The sequence below is a fragment of the Stegodyphus dumicola genome, chromosome 12 (genome assembly GCF_044657685.1).
Source record: "Stegodyphus dumicola isolate Sdum_Otavi_A_Nest chromosome 12, ASM4465768v1".
In the NCBI taxonomy this organism is placed as follows: Eukaryota; Metazoa; Arthropoda; class Arachnida; order Araneae; family Eresidae; genus Stegodyphus; species Stegodyphus dumicola.
This window is the reverse complement of record NC_140779.1, coordinates 5,667,322-5,686,834: the sequence shown is the minus strand read 5'-3', so window position 1 is coordinate 5,686,834 and position 19,513 is coordinate 5,667,322. Positions and strand designations below refer to the sequence as shown.

At 29.7% G+C, this 19,513-nt stretch overlaps 1 protein-coding gene across 1 annotated transcript in view; it reads right to left on the bottom strand.

The window, feature by feature from the left end:
* LOC118197442 (uncharacterized) overlaps positions 1–19,513 on the bottom strand; it is a 576,327-nt gene that overhangs the window by 347,549 nt on the left and 209,265 nt on the right. The window contains exons 51-54 of the mRNA XM_085827453.1: positions 17,624–17,752; positions 13,499–13,630; positions 10,113–10,223; positions 1,410–1,538 (exon numbers count right to left, since the gene is read on the bottom strand). Coding sequence (XP_085683579.1) covers positions 1,410–1,538; positions 10,113–10,223; positions 13,499–13,630; positions 17,624–17,752 — 501 coding nt within the window. The remainder of the gene's footprint in view (positions 1–1,409; positions 1,539–10,112; positions 10,224–13,498; positions 13,631–17,623; positions 17,753–19,513) is intronic.

The window sequence follows — 19,513 nt, the reverse complement described above, 5'->3', positions numbered from 1 at the left end:
GAAAATTCTAATTTTGAATAAATTAGTAATTCGTACGTCTCTTTCTGGATTAAAGTTTTCTCTAATTAAAGAAATGAATTTATATTAGTAAGAAGTACATCCAATAATTCCACTGCAAGAAATTAGTTCTAAGAATTTAATACAGTTTTTATACATTTTGCTATACCTATCACTCCAGGTGATTTCACTGTATTATTCTGTGCCCTTTGTTTCACATTTGTTCACCCCATTGATTTTGCCCATCAGTAAAGATGAGCAAAATCAATCAGCAACTGAAGATAAAGAAAAAAATCTTTATCTTCAGAATCCAAATCATACATATACATATATATATATATATTTACCAAAGATCTCAACCATTTTTTAAATACAAAGATAAAAAAAGTATTTTTGAAAGCAGAAAAAATTTTATAACTAAATTGCATAATTAATAAGCTAAACCTTAAATTTCTAATGAATTCTTCATGTCAAACTTCACTGAAGATTTAAAAAAAAAAAGCCAGTGTTAACAAAAATTAGATGTTCATTAAGTTAAATTCTTTTTGTACTGAGCTGACAATTAGAACACAAATTTTAAATATGAATAATCACAAAAAGGTAGCAGGATTTTTAGAAAATTTAGTACAAATAATTTGAAGCTAGAATCAAACTATGAAAAAATCAACCTGTCGTTTCAGAAAAGTTTAATTTTGTGATAAAAGCATATGCGTGAAAGAAATGTTGTACATAATCCCAAGTCATGTTCTTGAAGGAAGAAAATACAAATTAAATTTTGGTGATTGGCCAACTAGAACAGAAGGCAGAGAATTGTCTTATTTTTTTCTGCTTGGCGTACAGATATCAGCATAGGCCGATTATCCAGTGCAAGTAACACTTATACATCAGATGTTAAGGGAAAGGTTAGAAAAATCTGCATTATCACAGATGTACTCTTAATAGATGAACGACAAATCTATAGAAATGACATTTTAAATTTTGTAGTATGCATTACTAGTCAACATTCATTCCTCATGCAATTGTCCAGAACTAAAATCAAACCTACTTTCACATGAATCTGTGGTATGCATTAATAATGACGTATCGAAATGTACTTTCTGCCATTAACACTTGGAGGCAAGAAATTGTTAGAACATATTTACTGTGTTATATACTATATATAAATCTGTTATTATTTTTACACATATATAAAAGTTTTTTGCTTATATTAGCCTTCCTAGCATTTGATGATTCACTATCTTGTGTAAATTCCTATGAACATTTACAAAAAAAATTGCTTACAGTATTTAAGGAGAAAAAATAGTCAAATACATATATAAAAAACACCTATACTTCTGCCATTCTCTGCTTTTATTTAAAAAAAAGAAAGTGTTAGAAAATGTAAATAAAATTACGAAAGAAGATAATTTTACCTCTGTGCTAACATCAGTATCAATTTCTTCAAGTGGTTCTAATACCAGCTCAATATCATTTATTTCAATTTTTCTCTTTTCAATAGCAGATAGAAAGTATTGTTTACAAGCAGAATGTACTTGCGTCGGCTAATGATAAAAAGTATGCAAAAATATGAAGAAAAACTTAACACATAACATTAAATGACAATTATGAAATACAGTCAAAAGTCGTTAATTCGGACACCCATAATCCGGAATGATCTATAATCCAGACCTCAAAGCTACAAACTTTCTGCGCATGCGTCGCATTGACGCAAGACTTTTACGGCTTTTACGCAAGACCTTTACGGCTGCGAATATGCATGTGCGCGTGCGCAAAATACGTTTACGAATGCGCGTTTAATGTATAACGGACGGTATAAGCTAAGCTAAAATTATCTAATTCAGTTTGTTGCAGATTGCATTGTTCCTTAATCTTCAAATTGGATTCGGCTTATTATTTTTTGCAGACTGTTACAGCAATTTTATAAAAGTAAGCTTGAACTTTCAATTATGTAAAATAGAATTTCTGATATATATTTACTAATATGTAAAGGATCTACAAAGTGAAAGTATGTTTCGAAGTCCATTAAACAAAAAGTAGAATTGCTGCAAAAAATGGATAAAGGCATATCCTTTGTTTATCTAAACTTTAACATTTATTTATGTAAACTTTGTTTATCTTTAACGCCGTGGCGCGGCACACAATGAATTGGAAGTTGATCTGTCAGCACTATCCTTATCTTCAGGGCAGATGTTTTTATTTTGTTTGGCTTATAATTCCTTACTAAATACTTACTCTGTCTTTGATATGATTTAAATCAAATTCCTCGTCATTATAATTCACTTCTGATAACGAAGAAAGTAACAGAGGTTATTGAAAACGAAAACATTTCGATTGGCAAATTAGTCGGTATTCTCGACACAGCAATTATAGGACTTGAACAGTGGAACTTTGTAACTGAACAAGAAATTATGTCTGTTTATAGAATTTAAGAGATTGTATTATCACATAAAAAACGAAGCAACTTAAACAACTTACATTGAAAGAAATGTTTAATAAAGTAAACAAATAAATATTAAGCTTTTTTTTTTTTTTTTGTAAATTTTGATACCCTTTAGATCATAATTGTTCTTTACTTCATAAATTAAAGTTTCATATTTTTAATTTTATAATTTCTGCATGCCATCTTATCAGATTTAAACTGATGTTCTATAATCCGGAATCGCCGAAGTCCCGACGAGTCCGGATTAACGACTTTTGACTGTAATTGTAAAGTGAAGAAGAAATTAAAAATCAAGCAAAAAAAAAATTTTTTTTTAATGTTGAATACAGATTTAAGCTCTACATCAACAAGATTAAAAACTTTATGCAATTTTAAATCACTGAAAGAATTCTAAAGAAAGCAATAACAGTAACAAAATTGAACACAGTGCAAATAACTTTATAAAAACATGCAACTGCAACAATTCATATCTTAAAGGTTCGATTCCAAAATAGTTGAAAGAATTCAAAATTCTTTAAATCCCCAATTCTGAATAAAAATACATAGCATATTTTTTTTTTATTACAATAATTACCTGATTGTTGCATTGAAGTATTGGAAAGATCTTAAGCTAAAATAATTAGCAAAATAGACAAATACATTTCTTTTTTAACAGATCTCAAGAAGATTACGTAATGCCATGGTATACTGCAAAAAAAGTCATAACTAAGTACCATCTTTTGTAGATTACAGAAAGAAAATAAATTTGAAAGAAATAAATTTGGAGTAAAGATTTCCTAAGAAGCTACTAGTAAAAATATCACTGACAATGCAACAAAACAAACTTTACAATCCTTTTTACATTTACCTCAGATATAAAAATGAGTTTACCTTTTTATTTCGGAAAACATTTAGTAAATTTAAATTGAAAATCGATTATTTCATCATCCTAAAAATTTGGAGATGTTTCTAACATAAGTTAACTAACTTACATTAATGTCTTAAACATCCATACAACTAAAGCATTCATATTATTTTGCACTTACTAATAGTTTAAATTGCATAAATATTAAAAAAAGGAGTTCTCCTTTATTAAATATTAATAACACCAACTGAGTTTAAAGATGTCATTGATGAGTACATGAACTACTGAACTCAATGACAGTTTCACTTTTCTTTTAAGTTTCCCTATAGGTTAAACTTGCAGACAGCTGCAAACAGATGTTAGGCAATCATAGATACACACACACACACACACACACACACAAAAAAAAAAAAAAAAAAAAAAAAAAAGACTCAATTAACATGCGAACATCGTAAAGATAGAATTTATCTTAATAATTCAACCATTTGTATAACACTTTCAGTAAAATTTAACTTCATAGGGCCAGATGATGGGATTCATTTGCTCAAATCAATCTGGTAATAAGTCACATCAGCAACACTAATTACTTTAGAAGAAGATAAAGCTAAATTATGCTGCAAACCATTTGAAAAGATGCAAGAAAACTTAAAATACCAATAAAAGATACCAATGAGATTTACTATCATTATATTAGAATATACATGTAAAAAATAGCTCTGATAATTTTTGCAAAAGTTCACAAATTATTAGTAATTAAAAATATCAAACTGAATATTTGAGAAAAACATGATGATGCAGCTTATAGATACTGGAAACTAAGTTCTGCAAACCTTAGAAATGGAATTAAATTTTAGTTTTAAATGGCATCAAATCTTAGTTCCTATTAAATTTTTCTAGAAAAATTTTAGAAAAAGCAGTGCCTACAGTATTAACATATTTTAAAATTTCTCTATGAAATAAATAAAAACATTTACACTAATTTTTTTAGTGTTAATGATTCATTTACTGTAAATAAAACTGTAATTGTACAATATATTTATCTTAAGTGATTTAAGGCTAAAATATTAAGCACCTTAAAGTTTTCAATTTAAAAGAATATCTGACTTTTTGAAAGATTTACAGAAATTTAGTTATTACTTTCAACACTTAATAAATACAACTTAATAAATTTCCATATTATAAATAATTACTTATAAATCTATTACACAGACACAAAACTAAGTCTCTAAAAGTTTTACCTAATACAAGTAATGGCAAAATAAATAATCAGTGACAATATTTCAAATCAGCGGTAGGCAACTGGTGGTCCATGAAAACTTTTTGATGGTTATCAGAAAAATTGGGACATTATTTATATTTTTATGAAGATTCAGTTTAAAAAATGAGTAAGAAAACCTATTATGAAATATGGATTATACTTTTTTTTTAATTTTAGCTATTACTTTTTAACTACTTTTGCAGGTGTATTTAGCGACATTTGAAAGTGAGATATATGCTGCTGTTATCAATAATAGCACGAACTGGAATTCTCTTTCCTTTTGAATTACAAATATATGCTATTGTAGTCGTTAATAACACAGTTTTTCTCTGTGTCAAGAGGCAACTTGCTGGATTTTTATGAGAATCATCTGCATTCTTGTTTACAATTTTGCATCGCTGGAAGTTTCCATTTTTGTTTTGTATAACTCTTAACCCTCTGGCTGATCATCCCGCGATTTCCACGGGCAACTCAAATGTAGCAAAATTTGCTCATCCCGTGGTTTCAGCAGGCATATGTTTTTCTTTTATTGAGAATCGCATCCCCCCCCGTTTAACCACTGGAGAAAAATAGTAAGTAACAGTAATATGCGTTTAGTTTACGTTTTGGCTTACAGATATCATTAGTTGTCCACTAAATTGGGGCATTTGAATGCATGTAGTATTAGTGCTCAAACTTCACTTTTTGCCGCTTTTTTCTTACAGAAATGGCTGCTAGAAAACGTTCAGCAATTATCTTAATTATTTAATTAAATTATTAATTAGATTTATTGGATAGATTAATAATTAGATTTATTGAATCTGGTGCAAAGACCGTGAAGTTGGACTTTGCCTTGAACCCTGTTTTGAACTCTATCATGCTAACTGCATGCTAAACTGCATTTCTAAGGTATTTTTCCCTCAGCACTTTATATTTTCTTAAATTTTATACATTTTACTCTTTTATATTATGCAAATTAGAAATTAACTGTAATTTGACTGAAATTTATTTTTAAAAAGATTTTTTTTTGGTGATAACATCTGAAACTGGTTTTTCTGGCAACAGTTTCTCATGATAAAAATGTATATAAAAAATATTTTCCAGAAAGAAATGTGCATTTTTCAATTCTCCAATATATATAGATTTAAAATTAAAAAAAAAAAAAATGCTTCCAAATCTCTTCCCCCCCCCCCCAAAAAAAATTTTCTTTTAAAGGGAAGGAAATGGCAGACAAACCAATAGTCACTACTTTAAGTTCAAGATTCCAAAAGACACATGTGAATGAAGAACTGACTGGATGATGATACTGCAATCAGTTCCAGCAAATAGATTTTACGTGTGGGAAACTATAAGCTTAATTATAACTCGTTGGTCTTACCATTATATCACTGCTGAAATACATGCACATGTATCCAACATGCACAGAATTTGGTCTAGATGGATTGACGAAGGACAAGTAAATAGTCATAAAAGACCAGGTCCATCTAGGCACACTACAGAATGCACAGATTGATACAAATGAAGAAAAGCAGTGGTGGTCCCACAGTCGATTAATATGAACATTTTGTGGAATGTGCAGAGAGTTTTAGATGCTCCACTATCTGGGACAACAGTTTCCTAATGTTTGGTTGAAAATGATTACATTCAAAAGTCTTTAATCTGGAATGGTCTATAATCTGGACCTCAAAGCTACAAACTTCCTGCGCATGTGTCAACGCATGCACATAATACCTTTACACATGCACATAATATGTTTACACATGCACGTTTAATGTATGACAGATGGTATAAGCTAAGCTAAAATTATCTAATTATATATTTCAGTTAATGTTGCAGATTGCGTTGTTCCTTAATCTTCGAATTGGATCCGGCTTATTATTTTTTGCAGACTGTTAGAGCAATGTTATAAAAGTAAGTTGAAACTTTCAGTTATGTCAAATAGAATTTCCGAAGCTGGATCTACAAAGAGAAAGCATGTTTCGATGTCCATCAAACAAAAAAAGGAATTGCTGCAAAAAGTGGATAAAGGCTCCTTTGTTTCTCTAACCATTCCGAAATCTGTTTATCAATTTCATGCTGCTCTGCGCCGGGGGGGGGACGTCGCGGCACGCAATGAACTCGAAGTTGATCTGCCAGCACTATCCTTATCTTCAGGGCAGATGTTTTTATTTTACTCGGCTTATAATTCCTTACTAAATGTAGTATTTCATCTCTATCTACTCTATCTTTGATATGTTTTAAATCAAATTCCTCATAATCATATCACGAATACCTATCAAACAGTTTTCTGGTTGCAATTTTCTAATTTCGACTATGCGTAATGTAAGCTTTACGCATGCGCGCATTGAAAGAAATGTTTAATAAAGTAAACAAATAAATATTAAGTAAATATTAAGTTTTTTTTGGTAAATTTTGATACCCTTTAGATCATAATTGCTCTTTATTTCATAAATTATGGTTTCATATTTTTAATTTTATAATTTCTGCATGCCATCTTACCAGATTTAAAATTGATGATCTATAATCCAGAAAAACCAATAATCCGGAATCGCAGAAGTCCTGACGAGCGCGGATTAAAGACTTTTGACTGTACTATATCTGAATACCATACCGCTCGTCAGCATGGCAAATTGGTTTGGGGTGCCTTCAGTCATGCTAGCAAGGCACCTCATTTATGTAGAGGCACATTGATGGGAGGTACTGCAGCTGGCTGTGGACCTTTTGTGGCTGCTAAATGATATTTCCCAGTAGGACAATGTCACACTGCACACAGCATTCAATAACCAACAAGCTTTGCAGCAAGTCTCATTATTTCCTTGGCTTGTGATATCCCCCAATCTTTCACTAATCGAGCATATGTGGGACATAACTGTCCTCATTTGTCTTTCTCTGCCCCAGCCATTATTGGACAGCAAACTTTGGAGGAGGGTTTAGAGCATTTGGATTTCCATTCCTCAGGATACTCCCCATACATTAATTGCATTGGTGCCTCATAGAGTCACAGTTTGCATCGCCATGAGAGGTGGTCATATATCTTACTGACTCCTTGTTTATTTCAGCACTGTAATATATCTTTCCATAAATAACAACACTTATTTACATATGGAATGCTGTGTTTGTATCAATTGATATCACATTCTACCTGATCTTTCATGGTGTTGCATTTTCTATGCCAGGTATATATATACAGTGTATAATATACATAATCCATTATATTATGATTATACTTTTTGACAGTAGCAATATTAAAGAGACATTAAACATTTAGTTTACACACACAACACAACACAAATGATAAATAATGAGATACATTCCACAAGAGAAGAAGATGAAAAATGTGGCCACGTGGTTTAAGAACAACAACATCCGCATGTGCTATGTTTACAATGGAGTTGATAGCAGATATTCCGCTGAAATTAATCGATTTTTCGAATTTAAAAATTTATGGCTATTGCGAGAAATTAAAAAATATGCTTGGAAATGATTTCTCTTTCTTTGATGTCAACAAGAAGGGTCTTTTGTTATTCAAGGAAAAACAGGTGAACAATACTGGTTTCAAAGTAATGACGGATATCACTGGACCTATAACAAGCTGTTTTAAGGCCGAAATAAAAAAAAAACAATTAATTATGAAACATCTGTGCAAATTTCTGCAGAAAACAAGGTAAAATTTATAAATCTTTCTTATGCGTGATGCTTACCAGTATTAATAATGTTTTTATTAAGAATATTAAGTGTATATCAGTTAATTGAAAACTATTCCCAAGACCTTAAATAACGTTTTCCAAATGTATGTGTAATAATAGTATATTCATAGTTCATGAATAGTTGTTCTAAATTACTGAAATAGCCGAATTTGGGAAAGATCTGTTTATCTGCAAGAACATAGCCAATTTTCTCTCATTAATATTAATTAGTGTCATAGAATATTTTATGCTGCTAAAATTTTATTAATTTCATCAGGATATGTTTTAACATTTTAGCTGTTAAGACACAATAACACGCTGAATAAATACTAATTCAGAAGTCAAACAACAATTTATTCTTGCCCAGGCTTTCTTATCTTATCTAATCATTATTTCCTATCTTGTTCATTTGCGGTTTTGCAGCTGAGGATGGTGGTTTGGTAAAACCATCGAAACTAGTCCTGTGAAAATTTTGTAAATATAACATTGATTTTTGTTGTTTGACTTCTGAATTTTAGCTGTTGTAATCGGTTTTTAATGAATAAACATAAATATCGGAATGTTAATTTTTTTAATACCTTCCATTGTAGATATTAAGAATACCAACAACTGTAATATTAGAAGCATCAGTAATACTGAAATATTTTAATATAAAAGGATGCTTTTATAAGAATTTATACTTAATTCTAAATTTTCACGGGAGATTGTTGAGTTTTTTTAGTTTAAATATTAAATTAGCACGTATATTCAGTCCTTGAAAATCAGTGGTTGTGTCAGTCCATAGTTTGAGATAACATGTTCCTTAAGTATATGCATTAGAATTACACTAGTCTATTTCCTATGGTAGATCTTTTCAATAAATACACTTGAAAATCTTTTTGAGCTACATGATTTTAAAATAAAAAATTCTGCACATAAATTATGTAACTTACAAGATTAAATATAATTTCAAATTTATTTTTTGAATACTTAAATTGTATACAGATAGTACTACTTTATTATTATTTATTATTATAAAATGAAGAAAAATGTGTTATGAAAAATTATTAGTTTCACAGCTAGTACTGCAGTGAACTCAGTTGCACAAATCTCTATATTTTTCTTTTGAACATTTATATTATAGTATACAAAATGTGTTAATTTTCAGATTATACTATCAATAGGGTTATATTCAGTTGCTAAAAATTAAATTTTAAGTTGTATAAAATTATACATTAATTTTGAACAGCGCAGAACATTGGCATCATTATTCTTACATGATTTAAGGGCCAACTTCATTTAGAGTGCTATGGAAATTTGACTATTATGATTTTCAGAAACCAACTATTTATATTTACAGTTCTGCTTGTTAAGCTGATAAAATTATGACTTAAAAATATTTATAGTAACTTTCTTTTCAGTGTAGAAGAGCACTCTATGTAAACATGATTTTATGTATTCATTTTTACATTTTTTATAAATGAATTAATTATCAGATCAAGGAAAAAATTCATAAATAAATATTAACAATCAAAACATGGTAAAGCAGCGAACAAAAGATTGTCATGAAGATAACAATAACATTTGAGTTACCAAAATTATACTAAACAAATGAATGAACGGTTAATTAATGGATGAAATAATAATTAAAGATGAAATGCAAATTTCATAACTAATTAAAAATAACTAAAGTTTTCGAATTTTCAACACATCTACCATGGCACAAGCTTGTTTGTTTACATTAGCAGTTCTTACATCATATGACCTCCGATGTCACCAGAATGTATCTCATTGAAGCATAAAATTATGAATCATCATAAATAAAATGCCCATGTTGTGCAATTATTATTACTCAGTTTAACATAAAAATTTGGAAGTCATTATCATAAATATTTTTCTACTTAAATAACTTGATAGCAAATTTCTTACCTGATTTCCTTCTATTTCATTTAAAAATGAACTAAGCGACTGAATTTCCTTAGTTCTTCTGTCGACAGCCCTTTCCACCAAATTTTCACAATTTGCAATAATTGCAGATAACTTCACAAGGAAAAAAATTATAAAAAGTATTTAATATTTACTCCAAGTAATATACTCAAATTTATATTTATGTATTTAAAAAGTAAAATATAAAAAACATACATAAGTAAATATAAATAAAAAAAAATACTTGCATGACAAACTATACTGCCACAGTTGACAGTTTAATCATAAAAAATTGAGTAGGAAGGAAAGCAGTGATTATGTTACCATAGTGCAAAGTTGCTTTGTCATATCTTAATGAAACATTCCCTTCCCCCCCCCTAGGAGTATGATGAAATGAACTTAGAAAACTGCCTAATTTTGCATAATGATAACAGGAACTTAATATAACAAACAAATCGTTTCTGATACATTATAATGCAGACATGAAATTTCTTTGAATGTTCAATATACATGTCAAAAGTGTTTCAGATCTGAATCAATATAGTCATTCAGATAAAGCTGAAATTTGTCTTTAAAAATATGCTTGATGGTAAGATAATTCCAATTAGATGTAACAATATTTGCATAATACAGCAACTCTGTGGAAACAAAACAGCAGTAACAACAACAACAAAATACGATGAAACCATCCATTCCAACTCCAGCTGATGAAGTAGACAGATCGTTTGTGAAAGCTCCTGTACTTTTAAACATGGCTCCAAGATTTCAACTTCAAGTACTTCATTTCATTTTTAACTGCCACTTGTGATCTCACTAAACTCAGGTTTTATTTAAGTTAAGACTTTTCAATACTTTCTTACAATTCATATATTTATGCATATATTATACAATTGTCTTACACTTAATAAAACTAATAATTCACAAAATAGCGTAGACTATCTAGATCTTCAAATCATTAACTACAAAAAAAAATTTTACTTTTTGACAAAACAAGAAACTTCAATTTCAATACTAACAAATTAATAAATTGGAATTGCAACATATCCAAAAAAGTAATTAACAATACAATAATAAATCAAATACAAAAAATTAAAAATATCTGCACAGATACGATAGATCTACAACGCGAAATTTTGCTCCTTATTAAAATTCTCAAAAATAATCTAATATCCAATCAATTGATTAACCATTGCCTTAAAAGAGCAGGCGTTAAATACTCACTCTAAATCTTTTAACTGATAGGGATATGATAATTTGTTCCTAAATCTGAGAAGGCGGTATAAGTTGGATGACTATCAGTTGAAGGATTTGTACATAGTGTAATTACTAAGCTGTATATAATGTAAAAAGCTAATTGTCTTCAGACTTATGCTGTTACTAAAAAAAAAAATGGGCCTATTTCATAATCTTTAGTCTGTCAAATAGCTCTTTGACAGTGAAAATTCCTTTTTTCTTTTTCTTAATATCTTAATCGTTATGACACAACAATTAGCCAGAAATTAATTAATTTCCATTCACTAGTATTTAAAAAAAAATCCAAAAATTTAACAGACGGTTTCACTCAAATAAGAGCTCCACAGCATATGTCCCTCGAGAATTCCTAGTCCCTCCCACTACCATAAATTTCTTCACACAAGTCTTACCAACTGATATAATTCAAAGTCCCCGCTGCTGCTAAAGAATTTTTTGAAACACAACCCTTCTGAGTCAGACGCTAAGAGAACACTTTTGCCCACTCCCCACTAGAAAGAACATAAGTTAATTAATGCTTTTTCTGGCCTTTATATATTCATGTACATTCACTTTTCTTATTATATATTTTTAAAAATTTTTATTTTTTATTTTTTGATTTGTTTTTACAAAGATTGCATTATTTTTCTTATATTTTGCAATTTTCTAATGTTTATTTTAACTAGTTTGATTTCTATTTCATAAAGATAATTTCCAATGTTTAATTTTTACAAATAATATTGAACTAAAATGCATAAACATGAGGGTGTCGGGGGAAAGTTACTCGAGTGTTATCTATTTTACTTCAGAAATTGCTTTTCTCTCAAAATTGAATTAGCTAAAATGCTTAATCGGAATGAGTGCATTGGTTCTTAATCCCTTCTATTCACGGAAATGTTTGGCCTAGCTTGAATTGCTGGTTTGGCATCACTTTATTGCTCGAGTAAAGGACAAAACACCTTTGTATTTATTTCTTAATTATTGTTCACTGAACGGGTGTTGGTTTGTTCCCCTTGAAAAGTCAACTAATTTCCGATCAATGGCAATGTTTACTTGCATTTAATTTAATTACTTGCTTTTAATTTATTCCTTTTGCAATTGAAATTTTGTTATTCGTGATTTAATTTAACTAAGTATGGATTTACCCTTTTCAGATAATTCTACTATAATTAATCTTAGGAGATAATATAATCAATATTATTTAGTAAATAAATTATTCTGATAATACTATTCTGATAATTTCAATACCTATAAATTATTATAAATATCAAAATTATAATGTAGCACTATAATTTTCCTGAAAATGTATTTTATTTATAATACGATTTTTTTTACTTTGTCTTTTGGAATAATAACATGTGATAGGATTTTATTTCAATTGTAAATTGTATTGTAATTCACCATCTGATAACTGTTAGTATCAGTATGAAAAATTAATGTTTAAAATATATGACAAATATTTTTTTAAGAACAAAACACTTTTTTAAGAACAACAAGTCCAATTATTAAAAATTTGAACAAAATCTTCATTTTCAAAGTAATAGAAAATTATTTTTTCAACTACAAACTGTATTCATTGATAATTTTTGCACCTTGTTCTGCACGTTGTGAGCTGCAAGTCACTACACCAGAGAAGGCATACACTGTCTATCTCTTTCAATATCAAAATGAATATAAAAACAATTTAAACATTTAGAAGGATAAATATATTTTTATTTATTATATAATTCATAATTATTAATAGTTCAGTCATAAAGAATTCAACTAAACATTTATTAACAAATGTAAAATATTAGATAGGTTCCTAATGGAAATATTCTATCATCATTATCCTGCATGAAATTACACTGGCAATACTGAGGAAACCATAAAATCAATATCATGTACAGTCATTGATTTACAAATTTATTTACAGATTTGATAATCTGAAAGAAAATAACATAAAATATCATAAATTCTTCTCAAATGGTTAAGTAATTGCTGTTTAAGTATCAAACAATACTTAGACATAAATCAAACAGCATTAGAAGCATAAAAATAATCATTAAAATAACTTAATTATTATTTGCTCATAAAAATATATTTCAGAGTGAAAACATTTCGAACGTATTCAATTAAAATACAGCATCTAATACATTTAATACATATAAAAAAATTACTTTCACATGATCATTCCATTCAAAACTCCTTTTAAGTATTTCAGTCTTATCTTTCAAGGAATTTGTCTCATTTTTTCGGCATTGAACAGCTAATTCACAAAGGTTTTTGCATCGTATGAATAAGTTTGATACCTAAAAATATTTTTATTAATATAACAATAGTACAACTTAGTATTTAATGTAATTTAATGTAAAAGTTTTCTGAAATAAATATTCCTTTCTTAGGTGCTCTACAGACTTCACTAACTTGCAGTTTTTAGAATTTTGGTTAGAGTCAAATCAGTTATTACCAAGCAAAATTATAGAGGATGTTCCCACATTTTTGTAATGATTTTGCAAATATTTATATACAAACAAACCTTAGAATTTTATTTTCTTATATATTCAGTCTGATAGCTATTTTATTAAACTATCATATTACATCTTGATTTCCAAGATAAATGTCCTTTTCTTAAAACATCAAGGTTGATGTTTTGCCACTCCTCCTTCACAATCTTCCAGAGTCCATCCAATGTTTTGGGATACCACTTATAATGAGCTTGTTTTAGAAGTCCAAATGCACAGTAATCTGTAGGAGACATCTCAGGAGACCTGGGTGGGATGGTTTAAAGGGAATAGCTTCAATTCCGGTTTCATTTCTTATTTTTTCAAAAAATACAGCAGTAGATTTAGAGGTATGGAGCCTTATACCGATGGACACAGTGAAGATTGTTTGGATAAAGAGATGGAATTTCTTCTTTAAAAATAGGTGTTGAAATGTACTTCTGATAATAATTCAAATTAATTTTGAGATTTCCGTACTTTAAGTTTTCCGTTATAAGAGAATCCAGTAATAACCATAAAACCTTTAGAAAAACTTCTCTCGTTTTCTCTGAACCAACATATTAAGTCTTTTTATCCTCTATTTTGGTAATAAATCGACCTTTTTCTATTGCAATCAGATAAGTATATCCTAGCCTCATCAATTGTAACTATATATTTCCATTTTTCACCTGCCAAATAATTTTCATACAGCAATCTGCACAGAGTCTCGTCTCACACGGAGAAATATGTTTCAGCATTAGATGATGAAAATCCTTTTGTTTTTTGTTTTGATTAACTTTAAATCAGATTTTATAATTTCATTCACAGTTCCTACAGAGATATTTAAAGATTTTGCAATAGCTCTTTGGGGGCTGAATTTTTCTTTAAAACATGAGATACAACTTTAAATTTAATAAGATATTGTATGATAAGATTTAATAAGATATATTTTTATTTCAGTAACATTAAAAAAAAAAGAATATTGTTAATGCTGCAGACGATAATTAAACCTTATTCAAATTTGATGCCAGTCATATTTGTATTTTAAAATTAATATTTAAATTTAAGGAGAAAATCAAAATCTTTAGAAAAATGTGTAAACACCCTCTGTATTTTGACATAATGATGGTGATTGCTCTCCTGCCCCAACACTAAATTCTAGATACACCACTGACACACAAGCATTTGTAAGCTTCACAATGGTATCATTCATAGTGACATATTTAAGCAAACAGTAAGATAAACATAACTGTGTAAAGAATTGCCTAGTAATAAATATATGTAATTGCTGTAGTAATCACAGTATGCAATACATATTGTGCTATAGTTATCATTTTCTCTTAATGCTTCACCTCCCATTCCTAATACTATGGAAAGCTTAAGTTCTGTAAGGTTTTATTTAAAACATGACTCAGTATTACCACACTTCAAGTAGACAAGCAGTTCACCAATTAATTCACATGGCATTCACAGTGACAAAAACATAAATAATTACTAAAATAATTTGATTTGGGCATCACAATAATGAGTAGTAATTGAGAACTGCAAGTGATCACTTGCAGTCAGGGGCGTAGCTAGAGGGGGGCAAGAGGGGGCATCTGTCCCCAGGCACGGAATCCAAGAGGCGCCAAACTGATGTTATGACATTTTAGAATTAAATGTTTTCCATCCTTGGCAAGCAGTAGGGGGCACGAAATCTTCAGCTGTCCCTGGGCGCTGAAAACCCTAGCTACGACTCTGCTTGCAGTTCTCAATTACTACTCATTAAGCTTAATGGAATACTAAAAATTGAAATAACATGAAAGGCATGTTATGGAATGACACTTATCATATTGGAATTGCAATCATGAAAAATCCTGATATTGGAGAAAAAAATGAATTACTTAATACTATATGCTGCAGACTATTTTTAATACCATTGCATTTCCAGTATTCTGTTATGTATATGACTGTAATGCTATATGACATAAAACTTTATCACAGCTCATCAATTAATAGAGATCAAAGAAGAAATTGCATCAGTTCAGTTAGATTTCTGGTAGTCTTACTGCTCCCAATTTATTTCAAGTGATGAAATTTAATAACTGTAAATTACATTAAACTTTTCACCTTATGTTTTTATTTGTAATATTAGTAACTCATAACAATTAATGCAACGTTTATGATCTATTGCAGAAGAACACAGTATTGAGGAAATTACTGACAATCAAATGATTCATCTGGTAAACAGATGGCATAAGTATGTTATAGTACTATCTAATTGTTGAGAATAATCACACTTACTCCCTGGTTTATGATTTGATGTTATATGTATATTAACCGTAACTATTTATATTTTGCTTAGGTTGTATTGGCAACAGTCGTTTTAGTTTGGTTTTTGTGTGATATATAGAAATGCGCTGTTCCATGTGCGTGATTAATTCCATCATTTAATAAAGCCTCTACTTAATTATCATCGGCCTCTGATTCACCTTTTTTTCTAAATCTTTACACTAATGGATTTTCTCATTCTTAAGACTTAGCTATTAAATTCCTTTTCTTTAAATGAACATGTAGTAAAAATACACTGTATAATACGAGGGCATTTTGAAAAGTAAAGATACAATAGCTCGCATTCCTTAAAAAAAAAAAAAAAAAAAAAACATTTATTTAGAAAACGTCAGTTACATCTTATTAACTGGATTATTTATTATTTTTCGACATAATCATCCCTGTTATCCAAACATTTGTTAAGTCGGTGCACAAGCTTTTGTATCCCACAGTAATAGAAGGTTGCCGCCTGTTGGAACCCAGCGCGCACACAATTTCCTGCACCCTAACTTGACAGTCACAACTTCATAAAGAGTTGTCATTGACACTTCCGGTATGATCTGAGGCAGTTCTTTCAATTTGAGACGTCTATTCACACAAATTGCTTCCTCTATTCTCTGAAGAAAGGCATCAGAGATCACAGATGGCCACCTGTTCTTTGTTCGTCATGAACATCGGTCCTATCTTCAGCGAAATGACGACACCATTTCGTTACATTTTGTCGATTCATAATGTTCCCATAAACAGAAACAATTTCTTTGTGAATATCCGCTGGTCGCTGACCTTTTGCATGAAGAAAACATAGGACGGAACGCACTTTGCATTTGGCGGGATTCTGAATCGGCGCAGCCATTTTAAACACGACCTACTCCAACCAGAATCAACGTTGAAATGCCGAATGACGGCGAGGAGAAAGCTAACGGTTCAAGGTTAACACCTGTGTTGCCAACTTGCTCACCAAAACTTTTCTTTTCCTCTGGCATATGGTTTATCTTTAATTTTCGAAATGCCCTCATACATATATAACAAAAATATGCATTAATCTACTATCACACTCTGGGGGGGGGCAATGGCATCCTCAGTTCTGCCTGAGGGTAGTGCCCAGGTAATGTTCTTGGGCGACAGGTAACCCATGTGACTAGTAGGTAGTAAATTTATACCTAGTGACACCCTGGGGTCTATGTTACACCAGGTGCATTGGTGCCAATCCCTCCAAGGTTCGAGGACAGGGGTTGAACTCCTGGGTTTGATTTGGCGAGCATACGAACTCATAGTGCCTTACTTTGAGGTGGAAAGAGGAGAGGAATGCCCTATAGTTATCAGTGAAGCATTTAGCTAACAACAAGTTACTTGCATTTAAGTTTTTAAAGCATCAAAAAATTATATACAGGTTTATGATTATGTGGGGTAGTTATTGCTACCACCATTCCCATTTCTCAAAGGATCAACTGGACAATTAATGAATATAATTTCAAATAATTCAAGCGTACAAATCAAACAAATAAAAAGTACCATTATTTTCAAATTTTCGTCTTCATAATCAATTAATTGTTTTTCTTCAGCCAGCTGCTTAAGTAGTTGTTTCCTCACAGATATTCCATCATTGTAAAATTTTTCAACAGCATCAAATATGTGTATAACCTGTTTCCAATGATTAAGGAAAAAAGTAAGTATTACCTTACATTAGAAATGGTAAAGAGTAAAAAATATGCATTTTGAAGATGCACTTAGCTGATCTTACAAAGACAAATTCTTCACTCCTGCAGTATTAAAGAGGAACTAAATTTCTGAAACCAGAAGAGAAACATGCAAGTGAAGCATAAAATTAGTAACACAACAGCCTTGAGTTTGGCACAAATTTAAATCCAGATCACAAATCTGACTTGAATCTTGAGATCTTGACTTAAATTTACACCAAATTAAAGGTTGTTGTGTTACTAATTTTAAGCCAAATTTCTCCTTATTTGCATGTGGTGCATTATGCATTGATCATATCAGGTGAAATAGCATTATTTAGCATTGAATTTGGCATAATATGCTATTCAATTTTAGGCATTATAATTAATGATTAATGATGTTTTTTACTCAAAACATTGTGCAGTAAAGTTTTTGATTAATTTCATGAGTTGAATTATTTTGTTTGCTTTCTTGCTCTTTGTTGCCCAAAGTTCGAGTTATGTTGTGACAAAACAATAAAACAACTGATCCCCCTTCGTTTAATCTTTATTTAATATTATTTATTTTTTATTTAATTTTGTTTAATCTTAGCTTCAAGTCTTAAAATGTATATAAAACTTTACATTTGGATTTATTCTTTAATTTTAACTCTTCCATTCTTATTCCCATGCAATTAATTCATTACATAGCGAATTTCACATGTTTACTTATTTGATTTATTAGAGAATCAAAGGCTTATTAGCAAACAAAGGAAACATTTCTAATCAAGCAAAATACAAGAAAAGTCAAGATTTTACTCTATATTTCACTTCAATCTGCAGTATATCATTGGAGACTATAACAAACATGTATTGCTCAATATAAAAGAGATACTAAAAGTTAAATGAACTTTTGTAATTGATTATTAACATAGTGATCATTATTTTTAATGTTCCCTTTTATTTTAAGTGTGAAACTGATTTAGTAATTAAATGCTCGTGTTTGAGCTCATAAGTAGAAACATAACTGGAAAGAGTATTAAGTCAAACTCTTTTGCTAAAATGATATCTTACTTTAGTTATTATTGTTATGGCAACAGTTATTTTGGTTACCTTTACCCAGAAACATTTTAAACTAAGTTAATTGTCTACTGCTGATCAGTATGCATAGTTGCTTGTAACATATGCTTCTATATCAACAACTTTCAATTAAGAAGGTCTCCAACTTTAACCTCTGAATTTTTTTTGAGAGAAATATATATGAATCATCTTATTAGAAATAACAGTGAAAATTTAGTATTCTGCAGTTAGCAGTTAAAAAATTGCAAAAAATAAGGCGATTAGGAGATGTGATCCTTTTAATGCAGTTATGAAAATTTGAAATATCACCAAAATGATCAATTCATGCAATGAAAATATAAAATGATATATCAAGAGATAAAAAGCAAAAGTTGTATAGTTTGGCTATTAGTATATACTAACTTAAATGGAAGGATGATGGCAGTTAATAGATATTTAACCTTTGAAAACTAGGCCAGAGCTAAGGAAAATATGAAAGTAATGACTGCCTGTTTCTACATTTTGAAACTCTGATTTTAAACCAACATGTCCTATAAAGGATAAAATGCTTGCTATACTACTATTGTCTTTCCAAAATTTCATTTCCAAATATAATTTTCTATTTATTGTATGAGGTCGTTATTTGTATTTATTTTCACTAGTGTCATAAGCACAAAAAAAAAAAAAA